At 46.2% G+C, this 26,828-nt stretch overlaps 1 protein-coding gene across 1 annotated transcript; it reads left to right on the top strand.

The window, feature by feature from the left end:
* The first annotated feature begins 3,421 nt into the window (after positions 1 to 3,421).
* Positions 3,422 to 26,490, top strand: FAM83A (family with sequence similarity 83 member A). Its single transcript, XM_036742408.1, has 4 exons — positions 3,422 to 3,901; positions 14,154 to 14,321; positions 16,419 to 16,543; positions 25,932 to 26,490. The coding sequence occupies exons 1-4, from the start codon at positions 3,422 to 3,424 to the stop codon at positions 26,488 to 26,490; spliced, it is 1,332 nt and encodes a 443-aa protein (XP_036598303.1).
* Positions 26,491 to 26,828: the final 338 nt, after the last annotated feature.

Genomic DNA, 26,828 nt, shown 5'->3' with positions numbered 1-26,828 from the left:
TTCTCTTAGTCATCCTTATATCAAAGATCATTGGAAAATGTGACATTCTACAGGCACTTTACTTCACAACGGGCACCAAGCAGTTGGATCCTCTGCGTGTGACCTATTTTCAGTAATGCCCCAGACACGCTTATGGGGATTGGGGGGTTGGAAAATTTTCTCCAGTGCCAGTTCTAGGCTACTCTCTCTCTCCCCACTTTAAGGTATTGGTTAACATTAGTTGCATCGTTAGATGTTTGTGGTTTCTTTCCTCTATAGTGACAATGTATTTTGCTGAGAATTTATTATATCTTATATAGGCACACATCATCTAATGTAATTCATGGCTTCCACAAAAACATGGCATTAGATGAAACAACATCACAGGGGAGCAGTTGATAGCATAAGAATGCTAAAATGGGAGATATATTTCTAGGCAGCTAGGTGGTACCCTGGTGCAGAGTGCTGGGGCTGGAGTCAGGGAGACTTGAGTTCAAATCTGGCCTCAGACACTTACTAGCTGGGTGACCCTGGGCAAGTCACTTCACCCTATTGCCTCAGTTTCCTCATCTGTAAAATGATCTGGAGAAGGAAATGGCAAACCACTTGCAGTATCTTTGCCAAGAAAACCCCAAATGGGGTCACAAAGAGCCAGACATAATAACAACCTATCACTGCTAGTTATAAGCTATTATAGGCAGGGGAGGAGGTTGATAGATGGGCCAGGCTGGCCAATGTTCTTCAGCAAAACAAGGCCAATTGGAGCAGGAAGGGCTGCGGTGTCAGAGATTTTAAGAGCATACATGAGAACTGGCAGGAATCTTGGTGGTCATCTAGTCCAATCCCAATATGGAGAGTGGGGATATTTTACTTCCCTTCCCCCAACTACATGGTCTAGATAAACTGGCCTTCTGTCTGTTCCTCACACGTGATACTTTGTCTCCCACCTCTGTCTGTGCCTTTCCACCAGTTGTCTCCTGTGCCTGGAATGCTCTTCCGACCACCTTTGCCTCATAGAAGTCTTCACTTCCTTCAAGATGCAGATCGGGTACCCCCTTCTTCTACATAAAACCTTTCCTGATCCACCCCCCCCCACAGCTAGTGCCCTCTCTCCCTAATTACCTTGTGTTTAACTATCATACATTTAATTTATATTTATTCTGTACTGATTTATCCTGAACCTATTTATACACAGAGGGTGTCCCGAAAGTTTTAATGCAGTTTGAAACTTAAATTGCTTAAGCTTATCTACAGCCATATGAAAAAATGCTTTAAATCACTATTACTTAGAAAACTACAAATCAAAATAACTCTCAGGTACCACATCACATCTACCAGATTGGCTAACATGACAAAACAGGAAAATGGTAAATGTTGGAGAAGATGTGGGAAAATTGGAACACTAATGCATTGTTAGTGGAGTTGTGAACTGATCCAACCATTCTGGAGAGCAATTTGGATCTATGCCCAAAGGGCTACAAAACTGTGCATACCCTTTGACCAGCAATATCGCTCCTAGGGCTGTATCCCAAAGAGATCATAAAAATGGGGAAAGGATCCACATGTACAAAAACATTTATAGCAGCTCTTTTTGTGGTGGCTAAGAATTGAAAATTGAGAGGATGCCCATCAGTTGGGGAATGGCTGAACAAGTTGTGGTATATGAATATAATGGAATGCTATTTGTTCCATAAGAAATGATGAGCAGACAGACTTCAGAAAAACCTGGAAAGAATCATATGAACTGATGCTGAGCAGAACCAGGAGAACATTGTACACAGTTACAGCCACATTGTTTGATGACTAACTTTGATACACTTGGGTCTTCTCAGCAATGCAAGGTTCTAAGACATCTCCAAAAGGCTCATGATGGAAAATGCTTTTCACATCCAAAGAATTACGGAGTCTGAATGCAGACTGAAGCAAACTATTTGCTCTCTCTTTTTTTGTTTCTTCTTTCTTGTGCTTTCTCTCATTAGTTCTAATTCTTCTTTACAACATGAGTAATGTGAAAATATGTTTAATATGAATGTATATATGGGGCCTATATCAGATTGCACATCATCTTGGGGAGGGGGAATGGGAGGGAGTGAGAGAAAATTTAGAACTCAAAATCTGATGGAAATGAATGTTGAAAACTAAAAATAAATTTTTTAAAAAGCTTAAGCTTTAATGGCTTAAATCTGCACTAAGACGTTTGGGACACCCTGTGTGTACACGTTCTCTTCCTCTTCCTCCCTCTCCCTCCCCACCAAAAAACCTTGTAAGTTCCTTAAGAGTAAGGATTAATTTTTGTCTTTGTTTTATTGGCACCTACCCCAATGCCTGGCACATAGTAGATGCTTAAGGACTGTTTGTTGATTGATTTTTATGACTCCAATTTCCCTTACTAGGGTGTAAGCTTCTTGAGGGGAAGGATGAAGCTTCCTTTATTATTATTGTTGTTTGTCCTTCATTCCCAAAGAGGACCATGACATCAGGGAAGTGATGCCATGACGTGCAAGTGAATTGGATTTAAGTGAAGAAGGGCTGTGCAAAGTCAGCAGCCTCACTTTTCCTCCAGAGCCATCTGGATCCGGCGGCAAGATAGAGATCAGGATGACTGGAGATGGCCATCATTTATCATTATACCTTCCCCCAGAACACTAGAATGAGGGAAGCAGAAGGGGTCTTAGATCAGCCAGTCCAAACCACCTGGGTAAGAAAACAGACTCAGAGAGGTGATCTCATTTATCAGAGGGGTGATTTCATTTATCCAAGGCTTCACCTAGTAACTGGCAAAGTTGGAATTTGAACCCAGGTCTTTCAACTACCAAATCCAGTGTTCTTTCCACTCTAATGAGATGCTTCCCAGGGCTCTAAACATGAGTATTCAATAAACATCTACTGACTGTCCAATGAATCAGGCCATTCAGCGGCCCAATAATACCTGTGAGTGACAGCTGGCTTTGTAACAAAGGCCCCAGGGGCTCAGGACTCAGAAATCTTCAGGCAAGTTGTGCAATAGAGTTTGAAAGCAGGACTTGCCGCAACTTTGGAGGAATGAGAGGGAGGAGAGGAAATCATTCCATTACTAACTCTGACAGAGAAATGAAGACAGATTCACCCCTGTGCCCGCTGGGTAGGGTGTATGCCCTTTATTTGCAGATAAGGAAATCACTTGGCTCCAGATTTATGATCTATCTGGAGCATTGTTTAAACGCATTGCTAAATTCACTTCCTGGACGTGTGTGTGAGAGGATTGTGTACACTCACCTACAAGCCCTGGGGAGGGTGTCTGCTCCCAGGGCACACAAACATGCTAATTTTCAGCCCCTCCTTTTCTTCCTCCTCTCCTGCCTGATCCTGCCTGGCCCCCATAGTGAACTCCAGAACTCTTTTTGCATGGGACCAGGTTGGAGAGGTTCAGTCTCCTTTGTCAAACCTCCTCCAGGTTAGAAGAATGCATAGGTCAAGACCCATGGGTAAGATCAAGAAACGCCTTCAAGAGATCAAGAACCAATGGAGCCGGCTGGCCAAAGTTGATTTCAGTCACAATGAAAGTGCCAGGTTGGCCATGGATGCCCTTCTGGACGGCGGCCCAGAGTCATACCAGAATGCCTTGAGCAAAGAAGGGGAGGTGGACTTCCTGTCCTCTGTGGAAGCTCAGTATATTCAGGAAAATGCCAAGGAACCCTATTACGCCAAGGAACCCCCTGTGGAGGGAGAGCTGGGCCTGAAGGTGAATGACTGCAGCTCTCTCCAGTCTGGCACCTATTTCCCCATATTGTCTGAGGGCAGTGAGCCAGCCCTGCTGCAGAGCTGGAGTGAGGCTGAGAAGCCTTACCTGAAGGAGAAGTCCAGCGCGACCGTGTACTTCCAGACAGACAAGCACAACAATATTAGGGACCTCATCCGCCGCTGCATCAGCAAGACCAGTCAGGTAGAGAGGGGCCCAAGGGGGTCAGGCCCCTGTTCCTTCAGGGATATATGTGGGGGGGGCAGGGAGGCCAGGGGCTGGGTATGGAGCTGGGGCTTAGGTGTCCAGGTATATTTCACACTGATCCCTGCTGATCCCTGTAGCTTCAGCCTCTTTCTATCAGCTCAGCTTGGTCTCTGACTACTGGGGCTTCTCATGGTGAGCTGATTTCCTGACCTAATAAAGTATAAACTCCTTGAGGGCAGGAACAGTTTCATTTTCATTTTATTTTTTTAACCTCTGTGCCTGGCACACAGTAGGCACTTGTTTAATTGCTTAGTAGGGCAGCAGTAAAAGAATATCACTACAAATCAAGTCTATGTAGTACTTCTGATGCTCATAAAGTACTTTACGCATATTATACCATGTGACCTTCACGGCAGCCCTTTGAAGGTGCTGCTGTGAATGGAAGAGACCTTGGCGGTAAGAGAGTCCAGGTGGGAGCTAATGCCCCAGGGGAAGTGACAGAAGCAGGATTCTAACTCAGGTCCTCTGATGCCAAAACCAATGTTTGTTCCATTGTGTGACAGGAAGCCAAGGCCCCCTGATTGACAGCTCACAGGATTTGAAACAGGGGAGGACCTTAGAGATCATTATTACAACCCTCCTGTTTTACAGATGAGCAAACTAAGCCCTAGAGAAATTAAGGTCATATGCCTAGTAAGTACCAGAACCTGCACTTAGACCCAGGTCCTCTGATTCTTTTTCAGGACAACACACTAGGGACTCAGATTAGAAAGATTATCATCATTTTATGTCACCTCCAACCAAACCAGTCCAGAGCCACATTCCCACAGATTGTTGCTGGGCTGTAAGAATGGGTCTTGGACCCCAGAAGACCTGGGTTCCAGTCTCACCTCTGTCGCAGAATGGCTGTGTGACCCTGGGCAATTCACTGAACTTCTCTGGACCTCAGTTTCCCCATCTGTAGAACGGGCCTAATGATAGCATCTGTTTCCCAGCATTGTTGGGAGGATCAAATTAGAGAGTATTTGTAAAGGGCTTTGCAAACCCTAAAGTGTGATAGAAATGCTGGCTATTAGTATCAGGAGGCATCCAAACTTGACCAAGTCACTTCACTTCCCTAGCCCCAGTTTCCTTCAAAATAGGGATATTAACGCTTGTGATACCTCACAGTGTCCTCGTGAGGGTGAAAAGAGATGATTGAGAGTACTTTGTCCGCCTTACAGAAACATTAGCTATTATTTCACACACACACACACACACACATTGTATTATACACACATACACATATGTGTGCATATCCATATACATACAGACACACGCATGCATATGTCTGTAACATATACACATATATAGACATAGACATATAGACACATATGCATATACACATAATACATGCATACACACATATACACATTAATACCCATCTATACCTATACAGACACACGCATATGTGTACATATGTACATACATGTGTGTAGATATACACATCTGCATGTACACAAAAGCAATATGCATATATACATACATATACACATACATACACACATATATACATACACATATGCACATACATATGCATACATGCATATAAACATATACATATATGTACATATACATACATATACGTGTGTGTGTGTGTGTGTACACACAACCCTTTGAAGACTCAAAAGAATAACTTCTCTGATGGTGGCATTTCAGACACCATGGCAGGCAGTGGGGAAAATCACTTGAGAAAAGTCATCCCTCTCTAATCATAGGACATCAGCAGCTGCCTGCTGCTGGGGCCAGCGGTGCTCCTTGCCCAGTGCCCTGACATCCTAGCTGTGGAGATAGTGATGTCAAGACTGTAAGCTCCTTGAGGGCAGGGACTGTCTTTTGTCTCTTTTGTATCCCCAGCGCCTTGGCACAGTGCCTGACACATACATAGTAGGTGCTTAATGTTTATTGATTGTTGTCCTTCCACATAAAGCTACACCAAATATGATTCTGGAGAGGATGCAAAGGACAATCATTTCACTGTGTGTGTCCATTCATGAAATATGTCTGTCCTCTTTAGAGGATGGGCTATTCTGCTTGTCTTTCTTTGCCTTCCCTCTTGCCTTTGTCCTTTATCTGTGTGTCTCTGCTAAAACTGGCATACAAATTGGGTTTTAGAGCTGGAAGGAGCCTTAGAAATCAGCTGGTCTGAGCCCCATCTTTTAAATGATTGAAGGTGGTTTAGAGTAACTCATGGGAGGAGAGCATGCTGCTTTGTCCCTTACACAGGTCTTTGCAGATCGACTTCTCTGCTGAGGCCAGTCTTAGGCCTAAGCTCGCTCTCAGGGCAAATATTTGAAACCATTAAGGTCCTTCAGTTTTCTCATCTGTAAAATGAGGCTAATACCTTTAGCAGCCACATCAGAAGGTCGCTGTGAGGCTCAAGTGAGATCAAGTTGGGCTTTGCAAACCTTCAAGTGCTATGTAAAACTGTCTGTTTATTACCACAAACAGGGCGGGGGTGGGGGCGGAATGGTAATGGTGGGTGGCTCTTTGGCTTGTCAAGGCACCACAGTTTATCTCAGCTGTTTTTATGTTTCTGTGACCACATGATTTGGTGCTGACAGACGAACACAACGAGAATGCTTTACTTGGGAGAGTCTGGACCTGGGAGTCAAGAGCCTGGCCTGAGGTTTGAGCTCTGGCTCTGTCACTAACTTTCTTCTATGACCTTGACCAAGTGCTTTAACCTCCAGGGGCTCAGTTTCCTCATCTGTGATATGGGGACAAAAAAATCTTGCGGCACTGTGGGTGGTGATGAGAGATGTACCTTAAGGAGACTTAGGCTCAGCAGAAGGATTTAGCAGACTGGATCTGGAGGCCGAGGACCTGGCTTTGAACACAGGCTCTGCTAATGAATAATCACACTGTAAGGCTTGCAAATCATCTTACACAAATGACGTCATTGGATCCTAGATTCCAGGCAAGGCCTCACTTTGCAGTAAGCTTTTCCTGGTTTCTCTCCTCTGCAGCCCCCAACCTCCAGCTAACGTCTTCCCCAATAAGCTTGTTTTCCATCTACTCTATTCAGCATGTATCTTATTTATATAGATTGCTTATAAATTATAAATTTATATAAATTAAGGATTGCTTTTGTTCTATCCCTGGCTCTTTCTTCTTCTTGTTCAGCCTTTTCAGCCATGTCTAACTCTTTGTGACCCCATTTGGGGTTTTCTTAACAAAGATACTGGAGATGAGGAAACTGAGGCAAACAGGGTTGTGACTTGCCCAGGGTCGCACAGCCAGTAAGTGTCTGAGGCCACATTTGGACTCAGGAAGAGGAGTCTCTACCCACTGTGCACCTCGCTGCTCCATCCCCAGCTCTTGGGTTTTGATAAATGCTTATTGATCCATTGATAAGGTGCTATTATTTATTCCCATTTCACAGACGAGGAAATTGAGGCTCCAAGAAATTAGCTTGTTTTCGCAGGGTGCAGAGTTAGTGCCTCAGGCAGAATTTGAACCCATGCCTTCCTGCCTCCAAGTGAAGTGCTCCCTCCGCTACATTACCCTAGGCAAGTCTCTTTACCTATCTAGGTCTCAGTTTCCTGGTCTGTAGACGAGAAGATTAGACAACCTTCCAGCTCTAAATCTCTGCAGTGGCCCATCACTGCAGGTGTTCACATGGAGACTGGCTGGCCACTTTGGGAGAATGTGGTAAAGGTAGTTTTCATTCAGGTTAGACCCCATGGCCTTCGAGGTCCTCCCAAATCTTCAATTCTGGGAACAGAGGCAAGGAATAGGGGCTAGGGATCTGTGACTTCATCAGTGTAGGAAACTCCCAGGTGAGGAATCACCCTCCACCAATGTACCTTCTCTACAGCTCACAGCCTTACAGAGCTGCCGAGGGCCCCTGTTATGTGCTTGGCCCCAGGGGGAGTCCTGGGGATACAAAAAGTTAGTCCCTGCCCTCCAGGAGCTCATAGTCTAACCGGGGGCGATGACATACAAACCACTATGTACATTCAAGGGATATACAGGATAAATTGGGGACAGTCACCCAAGGAAGGATCAGAAGAGGGGATTTTAGCTGAGATGTGAAGGAAGTCAGGGAAACTGAAAGGAAGAGATGAGGAGGGGGAACATCCCAGTAACAAGGGGCAGCCACATAAAATGCCCAGAGTCAAGAGTTGGAATGTGACTTGCCCCGGGTCACAGAACCAGAGGCCACACTTGAACATAGGTCATCCTGATTCCCAGGCTGGCTCTTTCCACTCTTCCACGGCCATGATCCTAAAATGGTCTAGAAATGTAAGTCATCCTTATTGTTGTGCCCCCAGTAAAGCCCTTAACCCAGGTCTTCAGGCAGAACCCCCCCTTTCCCCACTCTAACAAAAGGGAACTGTCTGCCACCTGGGGAGCCCTCTGAGGCGGTACCTGTGGGCAGCAGGACCTCTCCCTGCAGAAAGGGCCCCTCTCCGACCCAAAGGCCAGTCGGGATTGCCCCCATGATTTTGCCCCTGAACTTGCCCAGGATAACACTACCCCTAACACGGACCCTTCTGTTCTTCCAGTCTTCTTACACAGTCCTCCTAGCCTGGACCCTGCACAGACTCTTAACACGGAGGCACTGACTGACTGGTCTGGCTATTCCTCCATTTTCCGACTCTGGGAGTTTTCCCCGGCTGTCCCCCCACGCCCGGAACGCTCTTCCTCCCCATTTCTGGGCCTCCTTCCAGCCGCAGCTGAAGCCCCACCTTCTGCAGCCAGCCTTTCCCAGGGTGCCTTAATCTCAATGCCTCCCCTTTGGGATTACCCCCAATTCAACCCAGAGGTATCTTATTTCTACAGAGTTGCTTGCATGCTGGGTTCTCCCTTAAGACCGGGAGCTCCTGGTCAGCAGGGTCTGCCTTGTTGCCTTTCTTTGTATCCCCAGCCCTTAGCAGATTGCCAGGCTCACAGCAGGCACTTAATGCTTGTTGACTTGACAGGAAGCAAGACCTCTGGGAGGGCAGAATCAGAGGGCACAGTCATGATCGGAAAAAATGTCCTGGAACCAGCCTTTTCCTATCATAGCCACTGAGCACTGCTGAGCTGGCATCAGGCCCCGTGCCAACTGCCCAAGGGCAGCTTAGCCAGGAGGGTTACAAAATGCTTCAGAGTGAACTGATGGAATCTTTTGAATAATCTGTTAAACCCCTAAGGAACGACCGTATCTGCCACCCACACCAGCGATCAGATGTCTACATGCCACGCCTACAGAACAAGGGGCTCCCCAAAGTGCTCTTGGGGCAAGGGGTTAAGTGACTTGGGGGCCTGTAGTTAGGAAGAGTTCAAATCCAGCCTCAAACCCTTTTACAAGCTGTGTGAGCCTCTTTGCCCCAGTTTCCTCGTCTGTAAAATGAGTTGAAGAAATGGCAAACAACTCCAGTATCTTGGCCGAGAGAAGCCCAGCGGGGGTCACAGAGAGCTGTACGTGACTGAAATGACTGAACAACAAAAGAACACACACTGTGTACCTTTTAATGTCCTTCACAATCTAGCCCTAACCTACCTTTTCTAAGGTTCCCAAAGTCTTGGTACCGTTTTAACCCTTAATAGGTTAAAGATTTTTAGGTCACCCTGTATGTTAACTCCCCTTCCCTCACTCCTCAGTCCAGCCAAAATGGCTCTCTTGCTGTTCCTTACCTGTCTTTGCCGGAGAATTCCCCAAGTTTGAAATACCCTCCTGACTCGTCTCTGCCTTTTAGAATCAACACCTTATTCAAGAGGCCTTTCCTGATCCCTCTGGCTGGCAGTGCCATCCTCCCCTCTCTACCCACCCTACTTACCAAGTATTAGTTTTTATCTATTTGTCTCTCATATTTGAACCTATCATCTCCATAGAATGTAAACTTGAGGTCACACAGATTTCCATTTTCGTCTTTGTGCCCCCAACACCTGGCACAACAGGTGGCACAAAAGTGGGTGCTAAATCATTGCTCGTTGACTGAAATCCTGCATTCTTTCCCACTGCCCAGAATGGCCTGTCCTGAAAGGCATGAGCTCTCTCCATCAGGGGCATTAGACAGGGGCCTCTGAGGAGGGAGTAGCAAGTTAGAAGATGAGATCTCAGGGAGCAGCGTCCACAGATGAGGTGTTTTCCTGACCTCTCTTTGGTCTCTGGAAATATGCAGCCCCCTTTCTAATGTCTATCTGGGTGTATGTGTATCCTTTCATAGCTCTATGTGTGTGTGTCTATTCATAGCTCTGTGTATGTGTGTGTGTCCATTCATAGCTCTATGTCTGTGTATCCATTCATAGCTCTGTGTATGAACATTGTACAGTTATGTGTGTGTGTCCATTCATAGCTCTGTGTATGTGTGTGTGTCCATTCATAGCTCTATGTCTGTGTATCCATTCATAGCTCTGTGTATGAACATTGTACAGTTATGTGTGTGTGTCCATTCATAGCTCTATGTCTGTGTGTATGTCCATTCATAGCTCTGTGTCTGTGTGTGTGTCCATTCATAGCTCTATGTCTGTGTGTGTGTCCATTCATAGCTCTATGTCTGTGTGTATGTGTTCATTCATAGCTCTATGTCTGTGTGTGTGTGTCCATTCATAGCTCTGTGTCTGTGTGTGTGTGTCCATTCATAGCTCTGTGTATCTGTGTGTGTGTGTCCATTCATAGCTCTATGTCTGTGTACCCATTCATAGCTCTGTGTCTGTGTGTGTGTGTCCATTCATAGCTCTGTGTATGCACACTGTACAGTTATCTATTTCATTCCTCTGTCTGTATCACAGGATCCTAGAACTGCTGAAAAGGACTTCACATCATCTAGTCTAACCCATCCCTGAAGAAGAATTTCCCTTTCGATACCACCAAAAAGTGGTCATCCAATCTTTCCTTGGATAGTTCCAGTAAGGGGGAACTCCCTCTCTACCTCCTAAGGCTGCCCATCACACTTCTGGATAGCAACATTGGTTAGGAAGCCTTTTCCTAGCATCAAGCCTAAATTCATCTCTTCTCCACTTCAACCCATTACTCTTACTTCTTTCCTCTAGTACCCACCAAACAGAACATGTCTAGCACCTTTTCTGAATGCCATCAAGCATTGATTAAATTACCTACTAGGTGCCAGGCACTGTGCTAAGTGCTAGGGATGCAAATACAGAAACAAACCTATTCTAATAGCGGAAGACAACACATAAAAGAGAGCTAAAAAGTGGGAGGGGGATGGAGGGGGGAGGTGTGAAGTACAGAGCACAAAGGATGGCTGTCCTGGGCCCTTCCTCAAAATGGAGGCCCTGGGAATAACTCACCAATGGGAAAAGAGGACCGCAGGGATGGAGAGAGAAGGCAAGTTGTCAGGGTGGTGATTTCTGTATGAGTCCTTCAGATACTTGTGCGTCTGTCTCATCTCTCTGTGTCCCTTTGTCTGTATATTAACCCATATAGATTGTATCTTGATGTCAGTCTATGTATGCCTACCAATGTGTCCTTGCCTGTGATTGGTTGTCATTTCCCACTAAGTGAGTTCTGCCCCTTTGCCCCTACCTGTACGTTTGGTCTATGCAGGAATGGGGAACCTGTGGCCTTGAGGCCTTATGTGGCCCTCTGGGTCCTCAAGTGTGGCCCTTTGACTGATTCCAAACTTCACAGAACAAATCTCCTTAATAAAAGGATTTGTTCTGTAAATTGAACTCAGTCAAAAGGCTTTGCTTGAGGATCTAGAAGGCCACATGTGGCCTCGAGGCTGCCGGTTCCCCAGTCCTCTATTCTATATCCCTGCCCTTTGACAAGCTTTTCCCTTTTGACACTGACACCTACAGAGACATCAGAGCAGTTTTGGTGAAAGACATGCCCCAAAACAAGAGGAAGAAAATTGGAGGAGAAGCAAAAGTAATAAGGGGAGAAGGGAAAGGGAGCAAAGGAGGAGCTCCAAGAGGGGCTGGAGAGGGGAGTGGTAGAGGGACATCAGCAATTGCCCCAAGTGGCATTTGGTAGCGCCCGTTCAGACTTAAACTAACCCAGCCACTTCTGGTCCCTCCAGAAACAGCCAGTGAATCCATTTCCAACATAGCAAGCTCCTTGAGGACAGGGATTGTCTTTTGCTTTTTTTTTTTATCCCCACCCCTGCCCTGTCTCAGCACAGTGCCTGACGCATAGTAGGGTCTTAATAAGTGCTTACTGATGACAGACTGGTTCTGAAGAGCCTTCTTCTCCTGGGATAGAGAGGCAGTGGGTTGTCACAGAAAAAGCAGCGCCCTTGGAGTCAGAAGATGCAGGTTCAAGTCCTGATGGTCATTTGTTTCCCCACTGCGTGACCTTGGGCCCGTGACTTAGCTTCTCTGGGCTTCAGTCTCACCTGTAAAATAGAAGTAATTCACAATGATAATAATAACTGCTCTGCCTCCCAGTACTGGGTGAGAATTATACACAATCGTGTATTTGAATAAATTCTGGCAAGCTTTGTAGCACAAACCTAAGAGCGAGGTGTCGTCCAGCTTGGAGAGCCTCTCAGAGACCATGGCCCCCAAGGGCCCCCCTCCCTCTAGGCCCAGAGAACTGAAGCTCCCAGCAGAGCTGAGTCCAGCACCCAAGGCTCCCGACTCCCGTTTCCCTGCTCTCTCTTCTATATCTCACTGCGCCTCCCTCCACTTAAGGCTCCTGTTCCCGTCTTGGCCTTTGTAGGCTTGCAGCTTCCTCCTTGCCCCAAGAGGAGTCCTATAGATTTAGAGCTGGAGGCAATCTCGGAGGTCCTCTAGTACAGCCACTCCATTTTACAGATGGGTAAACTGAGGCCCAGAGAGGCTAAGGGAGTTCCTTAGAGTCATACAGCTGCTAGGTATCTGAGGCAGAATTAGAAGCCAGATTTTTTGACTCCAAGTCCAGTATTCCATCTACTGTCCCACCAGCATCTCCCCAAATTTAAAGCATAAACCCCTTAGAAAAGGGTTAGGCCCAGGAAGGGAGAGACTCAAGGAGTCCCCGATGGCCTAGGATCTAAACATCCAATAACCAAGTGTGAGACCACAAGCCAAAGGCAAAGGGCATAACCCCATTTGTGTTCCCAGCTCTCTCTCTGGGCTCATGGGGCCTGGGGTCAGAAAATACTTCTGCACAGACCAAAACAGATCCTGTTTGGTTCCAGCAGAATTTTCCAGGATCAATTTGGGACCATTTTGGCCCTGGGCTCCTCGAGATATACCATAATTCAAGACCATCGGGGCTATTTAGTGCAACTCCCTGTTTTACAGATGAAAAAAACTGACTGCCAACACAATGGAAAAGCCTGGAAGTGTGAGGCCTGTGTCCTGGTCAGGAATGTGGGTGTGGGTGGAGAAAAGGGATGGTCCAGAGGGGAAGGAGTCCCGTTAGCTTTGTAAACCTTCATGTGCCTATAAATGTGGGCTATCATTCGGCTCTTATTCTCACCTTGAAATCTTCCTTGAGTTACATTTATCTGGGAAAATTGGAGGGAAATCCCAATAACCTGGAAACCCATCTGGATGGGCCCCATGGCACCTGGTGGCTCCATGGTCCCATTTTCTGGGACACTCCAAATCTGTCATGATTCTAACAGGTCCCCACGGGCTATAGCCATCATTCCAGCCTGGTCTCTGAGCAAATCCTAGCTTGATTTGCAAGGCACTATCATTTTTCCAAGGAAGAGCCACTTTCTTCGTCCAGTATTCTCCTAGAAGCCCTTCCCTTCCTCCCTCCCTTCTTCACTCCCTCCCTTCATTCCCTTCCTTCTTCCCTCCCTCCCTTTTTCTTCCTCCCTCCCCTGTCTCCTCCCTTCCTTCCTTCCTTACTCCCTCCCTCCCTCCTTTCCTTCCTTCCTTTCTTCCTTCCTTCACTTTCTGTCACTTTTGTCATCTGTAAAATGAAAGGAAATTGGACTAATGACCTCCAAGGTACTTTCTTGCTCTAAATTTATGATCCTATAACCCCATCTATCTCCCAGGTATTGTCAGCTTAGGTGTGGCTGTTTGTTTTTTGTTTTTTTTTTTTTTTCATCTTTGCAGTCCCAGCCTCTACTGCAAGGGTTTGCACAATAGTTGCTGTTTACTAAATGGCTGTTGAATTAAATTAAGTCAAACACTGCTGTTGGGGGGAGGAATCTCTTTGGTCCTCTCTGCCTTGGGACCCCCGTTAGACCAGGCCTACCCCAAACCCAACAAGCTTGGCTAAAACTAGAACCAGCTCTGAAGTGTAATAAGGTGTTTGCCTTATTGTATTCTACCCTGAGGCCTCTGGTGAGTGGTCTTGTCTGCCCTGGCCCAGGTCCTGGTCATCCTAATGGATGTATTCACGGATACGGAGATCTTCTGTGACGTGCTAGAGGCTGCCAACAAGAGGGGTGTGTTTGTCTGTGTGCTCCTCGACCAATGTGGCGTGAAGCTCTTTCGGGAGATGTGTGACAAGGCTGAAATCCTGGATAGTCACCTGAAGGTAGGAATGGCCTCAAAGCGGCTTGTTGGCTCTGAGCCTTCAGTCCTCTGTTCCCCAAAAGGGAGGATTCCAGGGTCAGACATGGGTTCCAAAAAAAAAAAAAGAAAAAAAAATACTAAAAGAAACGAGATGTGCAGCAACTATTCAGATAGCCTTGCACTGAAGGCTCCTCTCCCTGAATAAAACAGGACCTCCCTCCGCTAAAGATTTATTTTTGTAGCCAACAGTCAGTATTCAAATTTACATTCCCAGTAGAAACAGTCTAGTACACTACACATAGGTGCTCAACGAATGTTTCTTGAATATATGGCCAAATGCCATCAATGAATGTTACAGAAGTATTTGTTGAATATTTAGAGGAGTCCTCAAAAGGTGGATAAACCACAGAGATACACCCCTCTTCTCCAAGGGAACCTGCTTGGTAAAATGTCTTGGTGACTTCACGAGCCAAGCAAATTCTGGTATACTCATCATCTCGATACAGTGAATGGTCATTCAACAAACCATCCATCCATTCATCCACCAAGCATCTATGAAAATACCATTCCGTACAAGGAATCATGATCCCCATACCCAGCATAGAGTCTATAGATGTGGAACCATTTCCCCGAAATTTCTCTTCCCTACACCCTCAGATCTTGACTTCATACCAGTTATTTAGAAGCCATACAGGGCATTAAAGGAACCACACAATGTGATGTCTGGAAGAACTTGGGATATAAACTGAGGTCTCCTGACTCCTCCAGCAGGGCTCTTTCCATTGTATCGAGTTTCCTTGACAAATGGGATCCTAATCTTAGAAATTTTATAGAAGGATTACAGAAAAAAAAAAAAACACCTGGCAGGGGCTTTATCGATAATTAAGTCCGACTCCCTCACTTTACAAATGAGGAAAGTGAGGCCTAAAGCCATATAGTGGCTTGCCGTTAGTTATTGGTAGTTACTCTCTTACCCTTTCTAGTGCTTCAAGGACACTGCCAGGAAATAGCAGGCCATTAGAGCTGGACAGAGGTCTCACTCAGGACATGAAGTCATCTGGGGTGTGTTTGTTTTTTCAAATTCTTCCTGGGGCACAGCTAAAGCACAGTCCTATCTTGTATCCAGGCCATTTTTCCCCACTACACACGGACCAGTGTGGTTCGCAGGTTCAGCCCCTTTTCAGCGCTAACACTGGACCCAGATTAGTCACAGTGATAACAGGTAGCACTTCTAAGCACTTTAAGGCTTGCAAAGCACTTTCCCAATATTCTCTCTTTTGGTCCTCGCAACGTCCTAGGGAGGTGGGTGCGATTATTCCCATTGTTCAGATGAAAAAACTGAGGCAGACAGGTTATAAGTAGCCCACCCAGGATAATATAGCTAATAAGCATCCGAAGCAGGATTTGAACTCAGGTCTACATTGACTCCAGGTCTAGCATTCTATCTGTACTACCTGGCTACCTGCTTCATTGTATGATCTCTAATGCCCTTTAAATTTGGATTTTATTAATATCAGAAGGAATAAGCAGTCATCCAGCCTTTGCTTGAAGACCTCCAGGGACAGTGAACTCACTACCCTAGGAGGAAGCCCATTTCATCTTTGGACAGCTCTGACATCAAGCCTAAATCTAATTCTATCCATTGTTCCTACTTCTGTTCTCAGGGGCCAATCAGTACAAATTTAATTCCTCTGCCTATAAGACAGGCTTTAAATTCTTGAAGATAGCTATCATGTGCCCCCCCACAAGTTTCCTTGGGCCAAAATTTAGCCTGAAGCTTCTTCTCCAGGCTAAATATCCCCAATCCCTTCATTCAATCCTTACCTAGCATGAGCTCGAGGCCCCTCCTGGTTGCTGTGTGGACATTCTCCAGGTGACCAATGTTCTTTATAAGATGCCACAGCCAAAACTGAACACTAAAAGAAACTGAGGCCCCGGGGACGTGAAGCCATTTGCTCAAACTCAAATAGGCAGTAAAAGGGAGAGCTTGTTTCAGACCCACCCCCTCTAATTTCACTTCTGGAGTTCTTTCCGCTACATCATTTGGTTGCTTTAAGATTTGAGATGTCCATGAGAACTAAGGGATCATTCAATTATATCTTGAAATTCCTTCCAACAGAACATCTCAGTCCGGAGTGTGGAAGGAGAAACCTACTGTGCCAAGTCTGGAAAGAAGTTCTCAGGCCAAATCCAGGAAAAGTTCATCATCTCTGACTGGAGATATGTCCTCACTGGATCATACAGGTGAGACCTATTACCTAACATCCTCATCTTCTGTTGGGGAATGAGCCAGTGATGAGCCCATCCCCAAAGCCAAGGGGAAGAGCATTCCTGGCATGGATGGCAAGTCGTGTACTGGGAACATAAAGTAAACCAGTTTGGCTGGGACAGGGAGTGCACGAGGGGAAGTGAGGTGAAGTCAGTCTGGAAAGCTTAACCAGAGCCAGGTTGTAAAGGACTTTGAAATGCTGAACAGAAGAGTTTGTATTTGATCCTAGGGGCAATAGGAATCCATTGGACCTTCTAGAGCAGGGGGGTGTCATGGTCAGACTTGTGCTTTAGGAATCGGCAGCTTTATGGAGGCTGGATGAAAGAACAATTAGGGGGCTATTGCAGTAGTCTAGGTGAGGGCCTGAACTAGGGTGGAAGCATGCCCCTTTAATCACTTCCTCTCTCCCCCTAGTTTTCAAAAATCTCCTTATTTATTGGCTCCTTGCCTGCTCTCTACAAGCATGCCCAGATTATCCCCTTCACTTGGCTCTCCTCAAACTATTGTTCCAACTCTCTCTTCCCTTTCATAGCCAAACTCCTAGAAAAAGCTTTCTACAGTCTTTGGGACAACTGCCCTAATTCCTACTCTTTTTATCCAATCTTTGTAATATCAGGCTTCCAACTCCACCATTCAACGGATACAGCTCCATCCAAGGTCTCTAACATCCTCTCCTTGGTCCTCCATCCTTTTTGACTTCCCTGTAGTACTTCACTCTGCTGGCTACTCCTTCCTCTATATTCTCCCTCATTTCATGCTCCAAGGAAACAAAACAAAATAATTCTGAGTCACGGCCACTTCTTAGGGTTGGCTCTACCCCTTGGTCAATTGCCCATAATTGTGACTGACTTACCCAAAGTGAAATATATATTAAGCATTCATTGTATGCCCAGACTCATGGAAATTAAAAAAAAAAACAACCATATGACCTAGTCCTTGTTCTCAAGGAGCTTACTATCTAGCGACCCATGGCACATACAGGACATAACTAGAAAGAAAAACGCTACAAAGCAATAAGTAATCAAGCATCAGACTGTGAGAGACAGACTAGAATTTTAGTGAATGGACAATCATTGTGGGTCAGGGTTAGACAGGAAAGGAGGAGGATCTTGAAAAGAAGAAGGAACAGGAACCTAACTTTGAGATCTCCAGATCTGTATCAGCTTGGCTTGGATCAACCAGAGATGTTCCATTTTCCTCCTTGAGCCCTTTTATTTGCCCCACCTGTAAACCACCCGTTGAGGTGGGATCTTTGATAAGAAGGTCCTGGGACTATAGACATATCAGGGCCTTATGGCAGAGGCCAGTGCTCATTTTCTCCAAGCTGGACCCATACAGAAGACTGCCAACAGACTCCTCAAGATGGTGGGAGGGGGGCCCCAAATAACCCCCAGGGCATCATAGCTCAGGCCAGGTAGGCTGCCAGGTCCCTAGATCTGCCAGGTTGATGAAGAGACAACATCGCAAGCAGGGCCAGCCTCTACAAGTAGTGGCTGTTGTTACAAATCAAATGACAATCATTTTCATGTGTTTTGCATAGAGAAGACTGGAAATACACCACATCTCATGTTAAAAAAAAAAAAAACCACAAACCCAGTTGGGGGCGTCAGTCAACCAGTATTTCCTGGGCCCCTTCTGTAGGTCCAGGTCTATGCTGGGCTTGGTAGGGGCTGTTCTATAAAACAGAGACCCCACTCTGCCAGGCTACAAGTACCAAACTGGATGGTGAGACTTGTAAGTGTGGAAGGAGTCCCAACACGGTGCTTGTTTGTTGTTGTTCAGTCATTTCAGTTGTGTCTGACTCTCTGTGACCCCATTTGGGGTTTTCTTGGCAAAGATACTGGAGTGGTTTGTCATTTCCTTCCCCAGCTTATTTTATATATGAGGAAACTGAGGCAAAGAGGGGTAAGTGACTTGCCCAAGATCACACAGCTAGTGAGGCCAGATTTGAACTCAGGAAGATGAGTCTTTCTGGCTCCAGGCTTTCAGGCTCCAACACTCTATCCACAGCACCACCTAACTGCCCTATGCAACCCTGGGAGGGAAGTGCTATTATGATCCCCATTTGAGAGGTTAAGTGATCTGCCCAGTCATATTGCTAGTACTTCTAGTGTCTGAGGTCACATCTGAACTCAGGTCTTCCTGACTCCAGGTCCAGCGCTCTAGCTATGGTGCCACCTAGTTACAAAAGACCACCATTTTGCTCAAGGCCAGCCTGGGTTAAAGAAATACCATCACAGAAAATATCGAAAGCTGAAGAGGAGACATCAAGAAAACACAGGAGACCAAGTCATGAGCAGCTTCTGCTCAGCAACTCCCCCCTCCCTTCCCCACAGAGACCCTATTCCAACTGCCACATGCAGCTCAAACTAACAGTTGGAATTGGAATTTGATTCTGTTGGCTGGTCCTAACTGGGCTGGAATTCTCAGGTTTGAAGCTGTTCTTTGTGAGTCTGGGCCAGAGTCCTTGCTGCTCAGTGACCAAAGGGGACCCATTTTGCCATTTCAAGCATTTTGGCTTCATTGAGATCTAAAAGGCATTTTGCCCTGGGTTTATTTTCTCTTCATTTTCACTATCCTTGATACATTTTAAGGGGAAATGGAATCCACATGTTTCTAATTTATAGGCACTTCACTCATCCCAAGTGCAGTTTGGGAAGGGCTGTAACCAAAGGGCCCTTATGTGGTGGTCTGTCTACCTTTTTTTGCCTTTTGTTCATTTAGTGGAGATCAAGAAACAGTGACAGGTGACTGAAGCCTCACCTTAAAAGGTGGCAGCTCCAAGTAGAAGCCTGCAAACTGGGAGATTTGCACTCAACCGAAAACTTGATCCAAGCATTTCCTGGGCCCATATTTCTAAGTAAGATCTAAGGGAATGAGCCTGTCTCTAGAGGTTGTAAGATTGAACCCAGGTGAGCTCTGAACAGCTAATTATGAAGTGAGCTTAAGAGCACAAAGAAACATGGAACAAAGAAAATTTTCCTCTCAGCAGATTCTCTTTCCAAATCCTTCTTTCTATACAAATGTTTTCCTCTTGGGACTCCAAGCTTCCCTTTTGGCTGGAGAGGAGAGAGCGAGTCTGGGTCCAGCTGGAAAAATTTGACATTTATTGTGACTCAGGAAAGAAATAAACAATCAAGTGCTCTTTCCTTCTCTCCTCCTCCCCTCCTCAGGAATTCTTACATCCCAAAAACATGACATGAGGATCAAATCTAGAATGCTTTACCCTTCACTAGACCCAAGTTGCTGAATTCTTTTTAAAAATTACTGTTTCCCTGCCCAATATTTCTTAATACCAGAGCTTTACCTCAAAGTTAGCAATTAGGCAAATGCTTTCAAGAAACTTTTGCAAGTTCCTGAGACAATCTAAGGGCTGTTGCATGAAAGTCTAGGGTGAAGTGATCCTAATGGAAAGAACTACACATTCACAAACCCAGCCCACCGAGATGGGGTGAGAGGTTTCCCCTGAGGCCTGGGAACACTAAGATTTGGAAATGCACTAATGAAATGATGTAGAGATAAAAGGCTAACTACAAGTTCCCACTATCATCACGCATAATGAAGGGCAGCCATCCGAGGTGATTTCAGCATGAGGGAGCCAAGCTGAGCCCAGCTGCAGCCCCAGCTTCGTATGGATTTATGATTGTAACCGTCTTCGTCGCCTGTGGGCTCCCTCTCCTTGCCTCCCCTCCTTTCACGTCCCACCCAGAGCTGTTTATAAAAGACCTAGGGCCAAGGGACTGCTTCATGGGAATTCAAGTTGGGTCCACTCTGCCAGATCTGCTTCTCACACAGCCGGCGGAATCTTTCAAAGGCTTTGCTCTGTGTGGGCTCCACTCAAGTGGAGACGCATTTTAGACTGATTTCCGCCCCCTCCCCACCTTTTGGGGTAACCGACAGGCCTCAAACCCGTGGGTGAGATAGGGGGATGCCCAGCCCAAACGTGTGAAGACTTCCCCAGGCAGAACGGGTAGATGAGAACGATTTGTGCCAAGGGTCAAGAAGGCAGCCGAGGGAGGCGCCGTGGAGCACTAAGAGCTTCGTCAGACATTGAAGATGCTAAGGTCAACCGCTGCACCCTGGGCCATCACCGATTGTCCTGCCTTTTGTCTTCCCCTCGGACTTCGATGACTCTGGAGGAAAGTGAGGCTGACAACTTTGTGCAACCCTGCCTCACTTAAATCAAGACAGTACCTCTTGGAAAGATAAGGATGAACAACAGCTTAGGCCTGCGGGGCTTCTTCAGGGAAGGTGAATCTTGAACTCCCTTTACATTAAACTCATCAAAATGTTCATTTCCCTCCCTCCCCACAAGGACAAGGGGTCAGCCTTTTCCTCTGAGCCCTCAAGTGACCCTTGTTCCAAAGAGAGCCGTGGTGGGAATCTTTGTCTTTGTTGATTTGTTTTGAAATTCACAACGGGAGATCCAGCGGCACCATCTTTACAAGAACAAGAAGCGCGCTGGATGTCATCAGGCTGCGAATCACCAGCGGGGTAATGTTTGCTGTGGTTCTAACCCTCAACAGCAACAAGAACACCAGCTCTTTGGAATAAGACAATGAATCCAGCTGACCAACGCCATCAGCCCCACAACGGCCCGCCCGCTTCACCCACTAAGGGGAACCAGAGTTGTTCCCGCGGCAGCAATATTACTTTAGATGCACAGACCAGATATTCGTTTCCAGTCTGGCCGTGGCCGAATTATCCTTCACCACCCGAGCGTCCTTGTCTTTAGCTTTAGGGTGACCTTCGCAAAGTCGACTGCATCCTTGAGACATCTAAGCAGGGTCAGCAGCTAGTGGAAACACTTGGGAGCTGGGAAGACCTGAGTTCAAATCCTACTGGTCACTTATCAGCAGTGTGACCCTGGCCAAGGCACTCGGCCACTCTCTGACTGTTTTCTCATCTGTAAAACTGGGATGATAACGGCACCCAGAGATTGGCTGTGAGAATCCAATGAGGTCATGTGTGTCCATTTCCTTTATATGATCTATAAATGCCGCCTCTTATTACTGTTATTAGGTGGCGGGTGATGAAGTGGATAGAGGATTCAGAATCAGGAAGTTCAAGTTCAACTCCAGACAAGTCACTTCATCTGTTTGTCTCGGTTTCTTTATCTGTAAAATGGGGATAATACGAGCACCCACCTCCGAGGTTTTTTGGAAGATAAAAGGAGATATTGTGAAGTCTTTTACTAATCTTAAAACGCCATATAAATGCTAGCAATTATTATTAGAAAATCCCTAAAATGAAGCACTTCATTAAAACAAAAATCACGGATATGATCATGTAGCAAGTCAAGACAACCCCATTCTCTGCACTCCCTTTCCACTCTCTCTCCCCCGACACACACCAATGAAAATGCGAGGTTCTGACTCAGTACACCCACCCTACACAAAGAAGCCCAAAAAGCTGCAGATGTAAGACTGGACTCCAAGATCGTGGCAAGAATGCCTTTTCTGGCTAGACACTGGGGAATGGGGACTGAAGGCATCTTTACCTAAGGAGGGGTGAAGATACATAGATAGGGGTTTGGAAGTGGGATGAAAAACACTTGAAATCTTATTTTTATTATCATGATTAAGGACTCTCTCAATAAACTCCTAAAGAACCAAAGAACATAAATAATATCACTGATGGCTGCATCACCAACACAATATTCACTGGGCCAATGGCCACGATGAATATGCTGGCATAGTTCTGAATCACAAAATATAACAGACTCTCTACATGGAAGACAGAACCAAAACATTTATTCAAATGCCAGAGAGCCAACTCCCAACACCAGAAAGCCAAATCCATCACAGGCAACAAAGAAACCCATATACAATAACAATGCAGGGGGAACCGCCATCCCAAAGCCTTCTTTCCTGCCTGGGCCTTCCCACAAACACTCACTGCCCAGCTAGCTGCCTTTCTCCCTCAGCTCTAACTGCGCCTAACAACTTCTTCCCAGCTCCTTTCCTGCTCCACCCATTCAGCAAGCTCTTCCCATCACAGGCTTCATGTAACTTAGGCTTCCAAGTGACCTAAGCAGATCACATGGGCCTATTAATGGATGGGAAGATCTTCGAATTAACATTACCATTACAATGGCCCACCCACTAGTCTTTCTCTGACAGTGGTAGCAAAGTATGGTTCCCAAAGACTGGGGATGACCCCTATCCACATACAAGTCTCTTGAAAGGTCTCAGAGTTAACTTCAAACGAACTGTGTAGACACCATAGTCTTCCCTGTAGAATATAAGCTCCTGGAGGCCAGGAATTGTGTCATTTTCCATCTTTGTATCCCTAGCACCCGGGACACAATACCTTGCACATTGTAGGCATTGAATTTTGCTTCAACATCTTTTGGCAAGACACTAGCTGTCTAGGCTGTGGTGCTTCCTCAACTTTTTAAGAGGAGAATATTTAAGATGTTCTCTCTCCTAAGCCCTGAGGGCATGAGAAACCCCCTTCATTACACACACACACACACACATATACACATATAAATATACTGAGAAGGTTGGCTAGATCAGCCATCAGAGGCATCTGTCCTGACTTGTTAAATGGAATAAGGCCATGGAATAACCTGATCTACTCTGGCAGGCTTTAAACATACCTAGTTCAATAGTGGAGTGTAGGTCAAGAACTGAATGTTCCAAATGGCCTGGGATTTTTAAATTTAAAATACAAGAAAGAGTATTAGAATTCTAGTGCTGGGTCTTGTTTTTTTTTTTAAACTTTCTACCATATAGACAACCTTCTTCATATTCCTTTTCATAGATTTAGAGCTTAAAGAGACATTAAAGGTCAGTTATTACAACCTCTCACTTTTTTGGGGGTACATTTTAATTTAACACAATAACAACCAAACTGCCCTGCTGGTCTTGGTCCCCTTCTGAACTTTGTTCTGTTCTTTTCTGGATATTTTTCTTAAAGTGTTATTCACGCTCTTAATTTTCTTCCTTTTTTTGAGGCAGGGGGAGAGGGAGCATCTCTATCACTACCCACAAACCCCTGCCACCCAAATAGAAGACTGTGACAAACATAGCTAGGCAAAACAAATGGACACTTTGGTTGCATCTAAAAATGTGTCTTATTCTCTACTCCATCACCTTTCTGCCAAGAGCTGGGAAACATGCTGCATCACCAGCCTCCCAGAGTGCTAACCAGCCACCGCATTGATCAGAGTTCTGAAGTCCTTCACGGTTTTCAGCTTCCATATTAGAGTCATCCAAACCGTCCTGGTTCTGCTCCCTCAGCTCTGCTCTCATGCTCGCACACGCCTTTCCAGGGTTCTCTGAAACAGACTCTTTTGTACTTTCTTATGGCATAATACTATTCCATTACATTCTTATACCATAATTTGTTCAGCCATTCCAGCCCTTTCACTTTAAACATGAGGAGACTGGGGCTCAAACGACCTGTCCACAGTCAACGGTGGAGATCGTAAGCAGGAACTGAACCTAGGTGCTCTGACTCCACGATAGCACCGCTACTCGGTCAGGACATAAGCAGCCAGTCACGCATGTCTCATGGATTTCTAGGGAGAGGCTAACTAGTCATAGCTAACATTTATAGAGTGGTTTAAGGTTTGCAAAGTGCTTTACATATCTGATGTGATTTCCACAGCAGCCCCAAGAGCTAGGTGGTATTATTACCACCTCTTTAATAGCTGAAGAAATTGAGCCAGAGAGAGGATAGGTGACCTGCCCAGGTTGTGAGGCAGGGTCAAACTCAGTCCTTCCTGACTCCAAGCCCAGCGCCTTACCTGCAACATCATCCCAATAACAGCCTCAGCCTAGGGATCAGCACTGCACTGGGAGCCTGCTCCCCCTTTCCTCTGATCTTACCTGACAGGAGAACAGAGTGTGGCTCAAAACTGTGATGATGGTGAGGAGGGAAGTCTGGGAATGGCAAGAATGTAAATTCTGTTCACCCGACACTTTAAAGGTTTTTAAAGGCTCATATCCATCTTCCTCTAGCAAGCAGGCAGGGGGAAAAGAAAGAAGGGAAGGAGTGAGGGAGAAAGAAAGGGAAAAAAGAGAGAAAGCGAGAAAGAGAGGGAGAGGAGTAAAAAGGGAGGGGAAGGAAAGAAGGGATGGAGGGAAGAAGGGAGGAAGGAAGGAAGGGAAGAAGGAAGGGAGGGAGGGAGGAAGGAAGGGAGGGAGAAAGGAAGGGAGGAAGGAAGTGAGGAAGGAAAGAAGGGGGGAAGGAAGGGAGGGGAGAGAGGAAGGAAGGAAAGGAGGAAGACAAGGAAGAAAGGAAGGGGAAGGAAAGGAGGAAGGGAAGGGAGGAAGGAAAGAAGGGAGGGAGGAATGAAGGATGGGAAAAAGACAAGGAAGATAGGAAGGGGAAGGAAAGAAGGGAGGGAAGGAAGGGAAAAAGAGAGAAAGGGAGTGAGAGAAGAAAGGAGGGAAAGGAAAAAAGGGAGGGAAGGAAGGAGGAAGGAAGGAAGGAAAGAAGGAAGGAAGGAAGGAAGAAAGAAAGGAAAGGAGGGAGAGAGTCACTTTTGCTGGCCCCTAAAGTTTGAGTTGAAGACATCTCACATAATAGGAAGTTACAAAAAGTACTCTTGGGGTAAGGCACCTAGTAACCTCTGGACTTAAGAATAGCCTTTTAAAAAATATTACTGTAGAAATCTACAGCATTGAAATGGGAAGATGTGAACCTGTTCCCTTTTTAAACATAAGCACAAACAAGCTAACTTCTGCATGAGATCCTTCCTTTTCTTCCCAGCAAGTCTAGGGATGTTATCACCTCTTCACTTTGGAGGCCAAGAACCTTTCTTCCATAGACATTTTATAACATCCCAGGGAGAATGAGTATCTGCATTCTGGAAACACTTTGTTCCCCTCTCCCCCAGCCCCATCCTTTAAGTACTCTTATCTATTGTGTCTGTTGTCACCTGGTACTGTCCCTGGCAGGTGACAAAGTGAAGGGGGAGGGGGGACAGGTATTTACAGCAGATCAGGGGGGCAAAGACGTCCAGTAGGTCATCTAGGGGGTGACAAGGCTGGGTCTAGAGTCCCTGCCCAAAGCTGTGTTCAACATACGTCCCACGTGGTTACAATCTTGGATTGAAGAACAGGAAGCCAGAGAAGACAGGGCCAACACGTTTTTCTCTGATACTGTAACTGCCACAGCTGAAACTTGTTTTCTGAGGCCACCGGCCCTTGTGTAGGGTGGGACTGAACCTCCGGAAATGGGAGGGCCACTTCATAGAAGCGGTGACTGACAACACTCAAGCCTGGCCTCCTCCTTGCCAGTCTGTGAGTTTAGTTCTAAAATCCAGCAGCGTTTGCTGATTCAGAGCTGCCTCTCCCTGCCACTTGCACGTTATCTCATTTGCTTTCTCTGCTCTCTCTTAACTTCTAGTTTCTCGTGGCTCTGTGGCCAAGTCCACCGAAACTTCCTCTCCAAGTTCACGGGCCAGGCCGTGGAGCTGTTTGAGGAGGAGTTCCGCCACCTGTACTCTTCCTCTAAACCTGTGATGGGCCAGCGATCCCCTGGGCTGGTCAGGCCCCTCCAGCTGAGGGGAGGGTCCAAACTCCCTCAGGACAGCTTCACTGACAGCAGCTGTCCATCTAGTGACCACACCACCTCTGACCCCTTCAGCGACCCATCTACGAGCAGCAATCCCCACCACCAGTCTCATGCTGTATCTTCAGGGCCAAGTAGCCCCTCTGCTCCAAACCCCCCACTTCCCAGGGTCCATTCCTTCCAGAATGGAAGGAATTATGTCCCCTGGGCACCTCAGTCTCCCCAGACCAGCTACCAGCCAAGGCATTTTGTCGCTGACAGTCCTGTGGGCCTCTACAGCAATCTCAATGTCTACAGTAGGCCTGGGAGGCTGCGTCTAGAGGAGTTGGGCCTAGGGGCCAGGCTGGCTCCTGGATGGAGGCCCTTTTCCAAGCTTCACCTGGTGTCTGAATAGTCCCTTGAATACCAACCAGGGTGGTGATTGAGTCCTCCCTATTCCTGATAGAACATTCTTCTTTTGGCCCTACGTTCCTAGGCCTTGGACCCTATCTGAAAGGCTAACAGGACCTGAAGGGCTAATGGGATTTGATAATGCCTTCAATGGAGGTATTAACTTGGGAAAAAATTCCTGCAGAGATCTAATGACTCTGAGACGTTCACCTCCAACCCCCTTACCTTGCTTTGGCCCATGGTCCCTGGCATTGCCTGATAGCCCCAATTCAGATGTACTAAGCATATTCCAGGCCACAATTTGATTCAACAAAAATTTATTGAAAACCCCCAGACCGTGAA

Source organism: Trichosurus vulpecula, chromosome 1, assembly GCF_011100635.1.
Source record: "Trichosurus vulpecula isolate mTriVul1 chromosome 1, mTriVul1.pri, whole genome shotgun sequence".
Classification (NCBI taxonomy): domain Eukaryota; kingdom Metazoa; phylum Chordata; class Mammalia; order Diprotodontia; family Phalangeridae; genus Trichosurus; species Trichosurus vulpecula.
Note: the sequence above shows the minus strand (reverse complement) of the source record. Positions and strands in the feature narration are given on the sequence as shown.

Bases quoted from the DNA above. Each gene is read 5' to 3' on its own strand.
- FAM83A (XM_036742408.1), top strand. From the start codon at position 3,422: ATGCATAGGTCAAGACCCATGGGTAAGATCAAGAAACGCCTTCAAGAG. The intron at 3,902-14,153 runs GTAGAGAGGGGC...GCCCTGGCCCAG, and splicing joins GCATCAGCAAGACCAGTCAG to GTCCTGGTCATCCTAATGGA. The intron at 16,544-25,931 runs GTGAGACCTATT...CTTAACTTCTAG, and splicing joins GTCCTCACTGGATCATACAG to TTTCTCGTGGCTCTGTGGCC.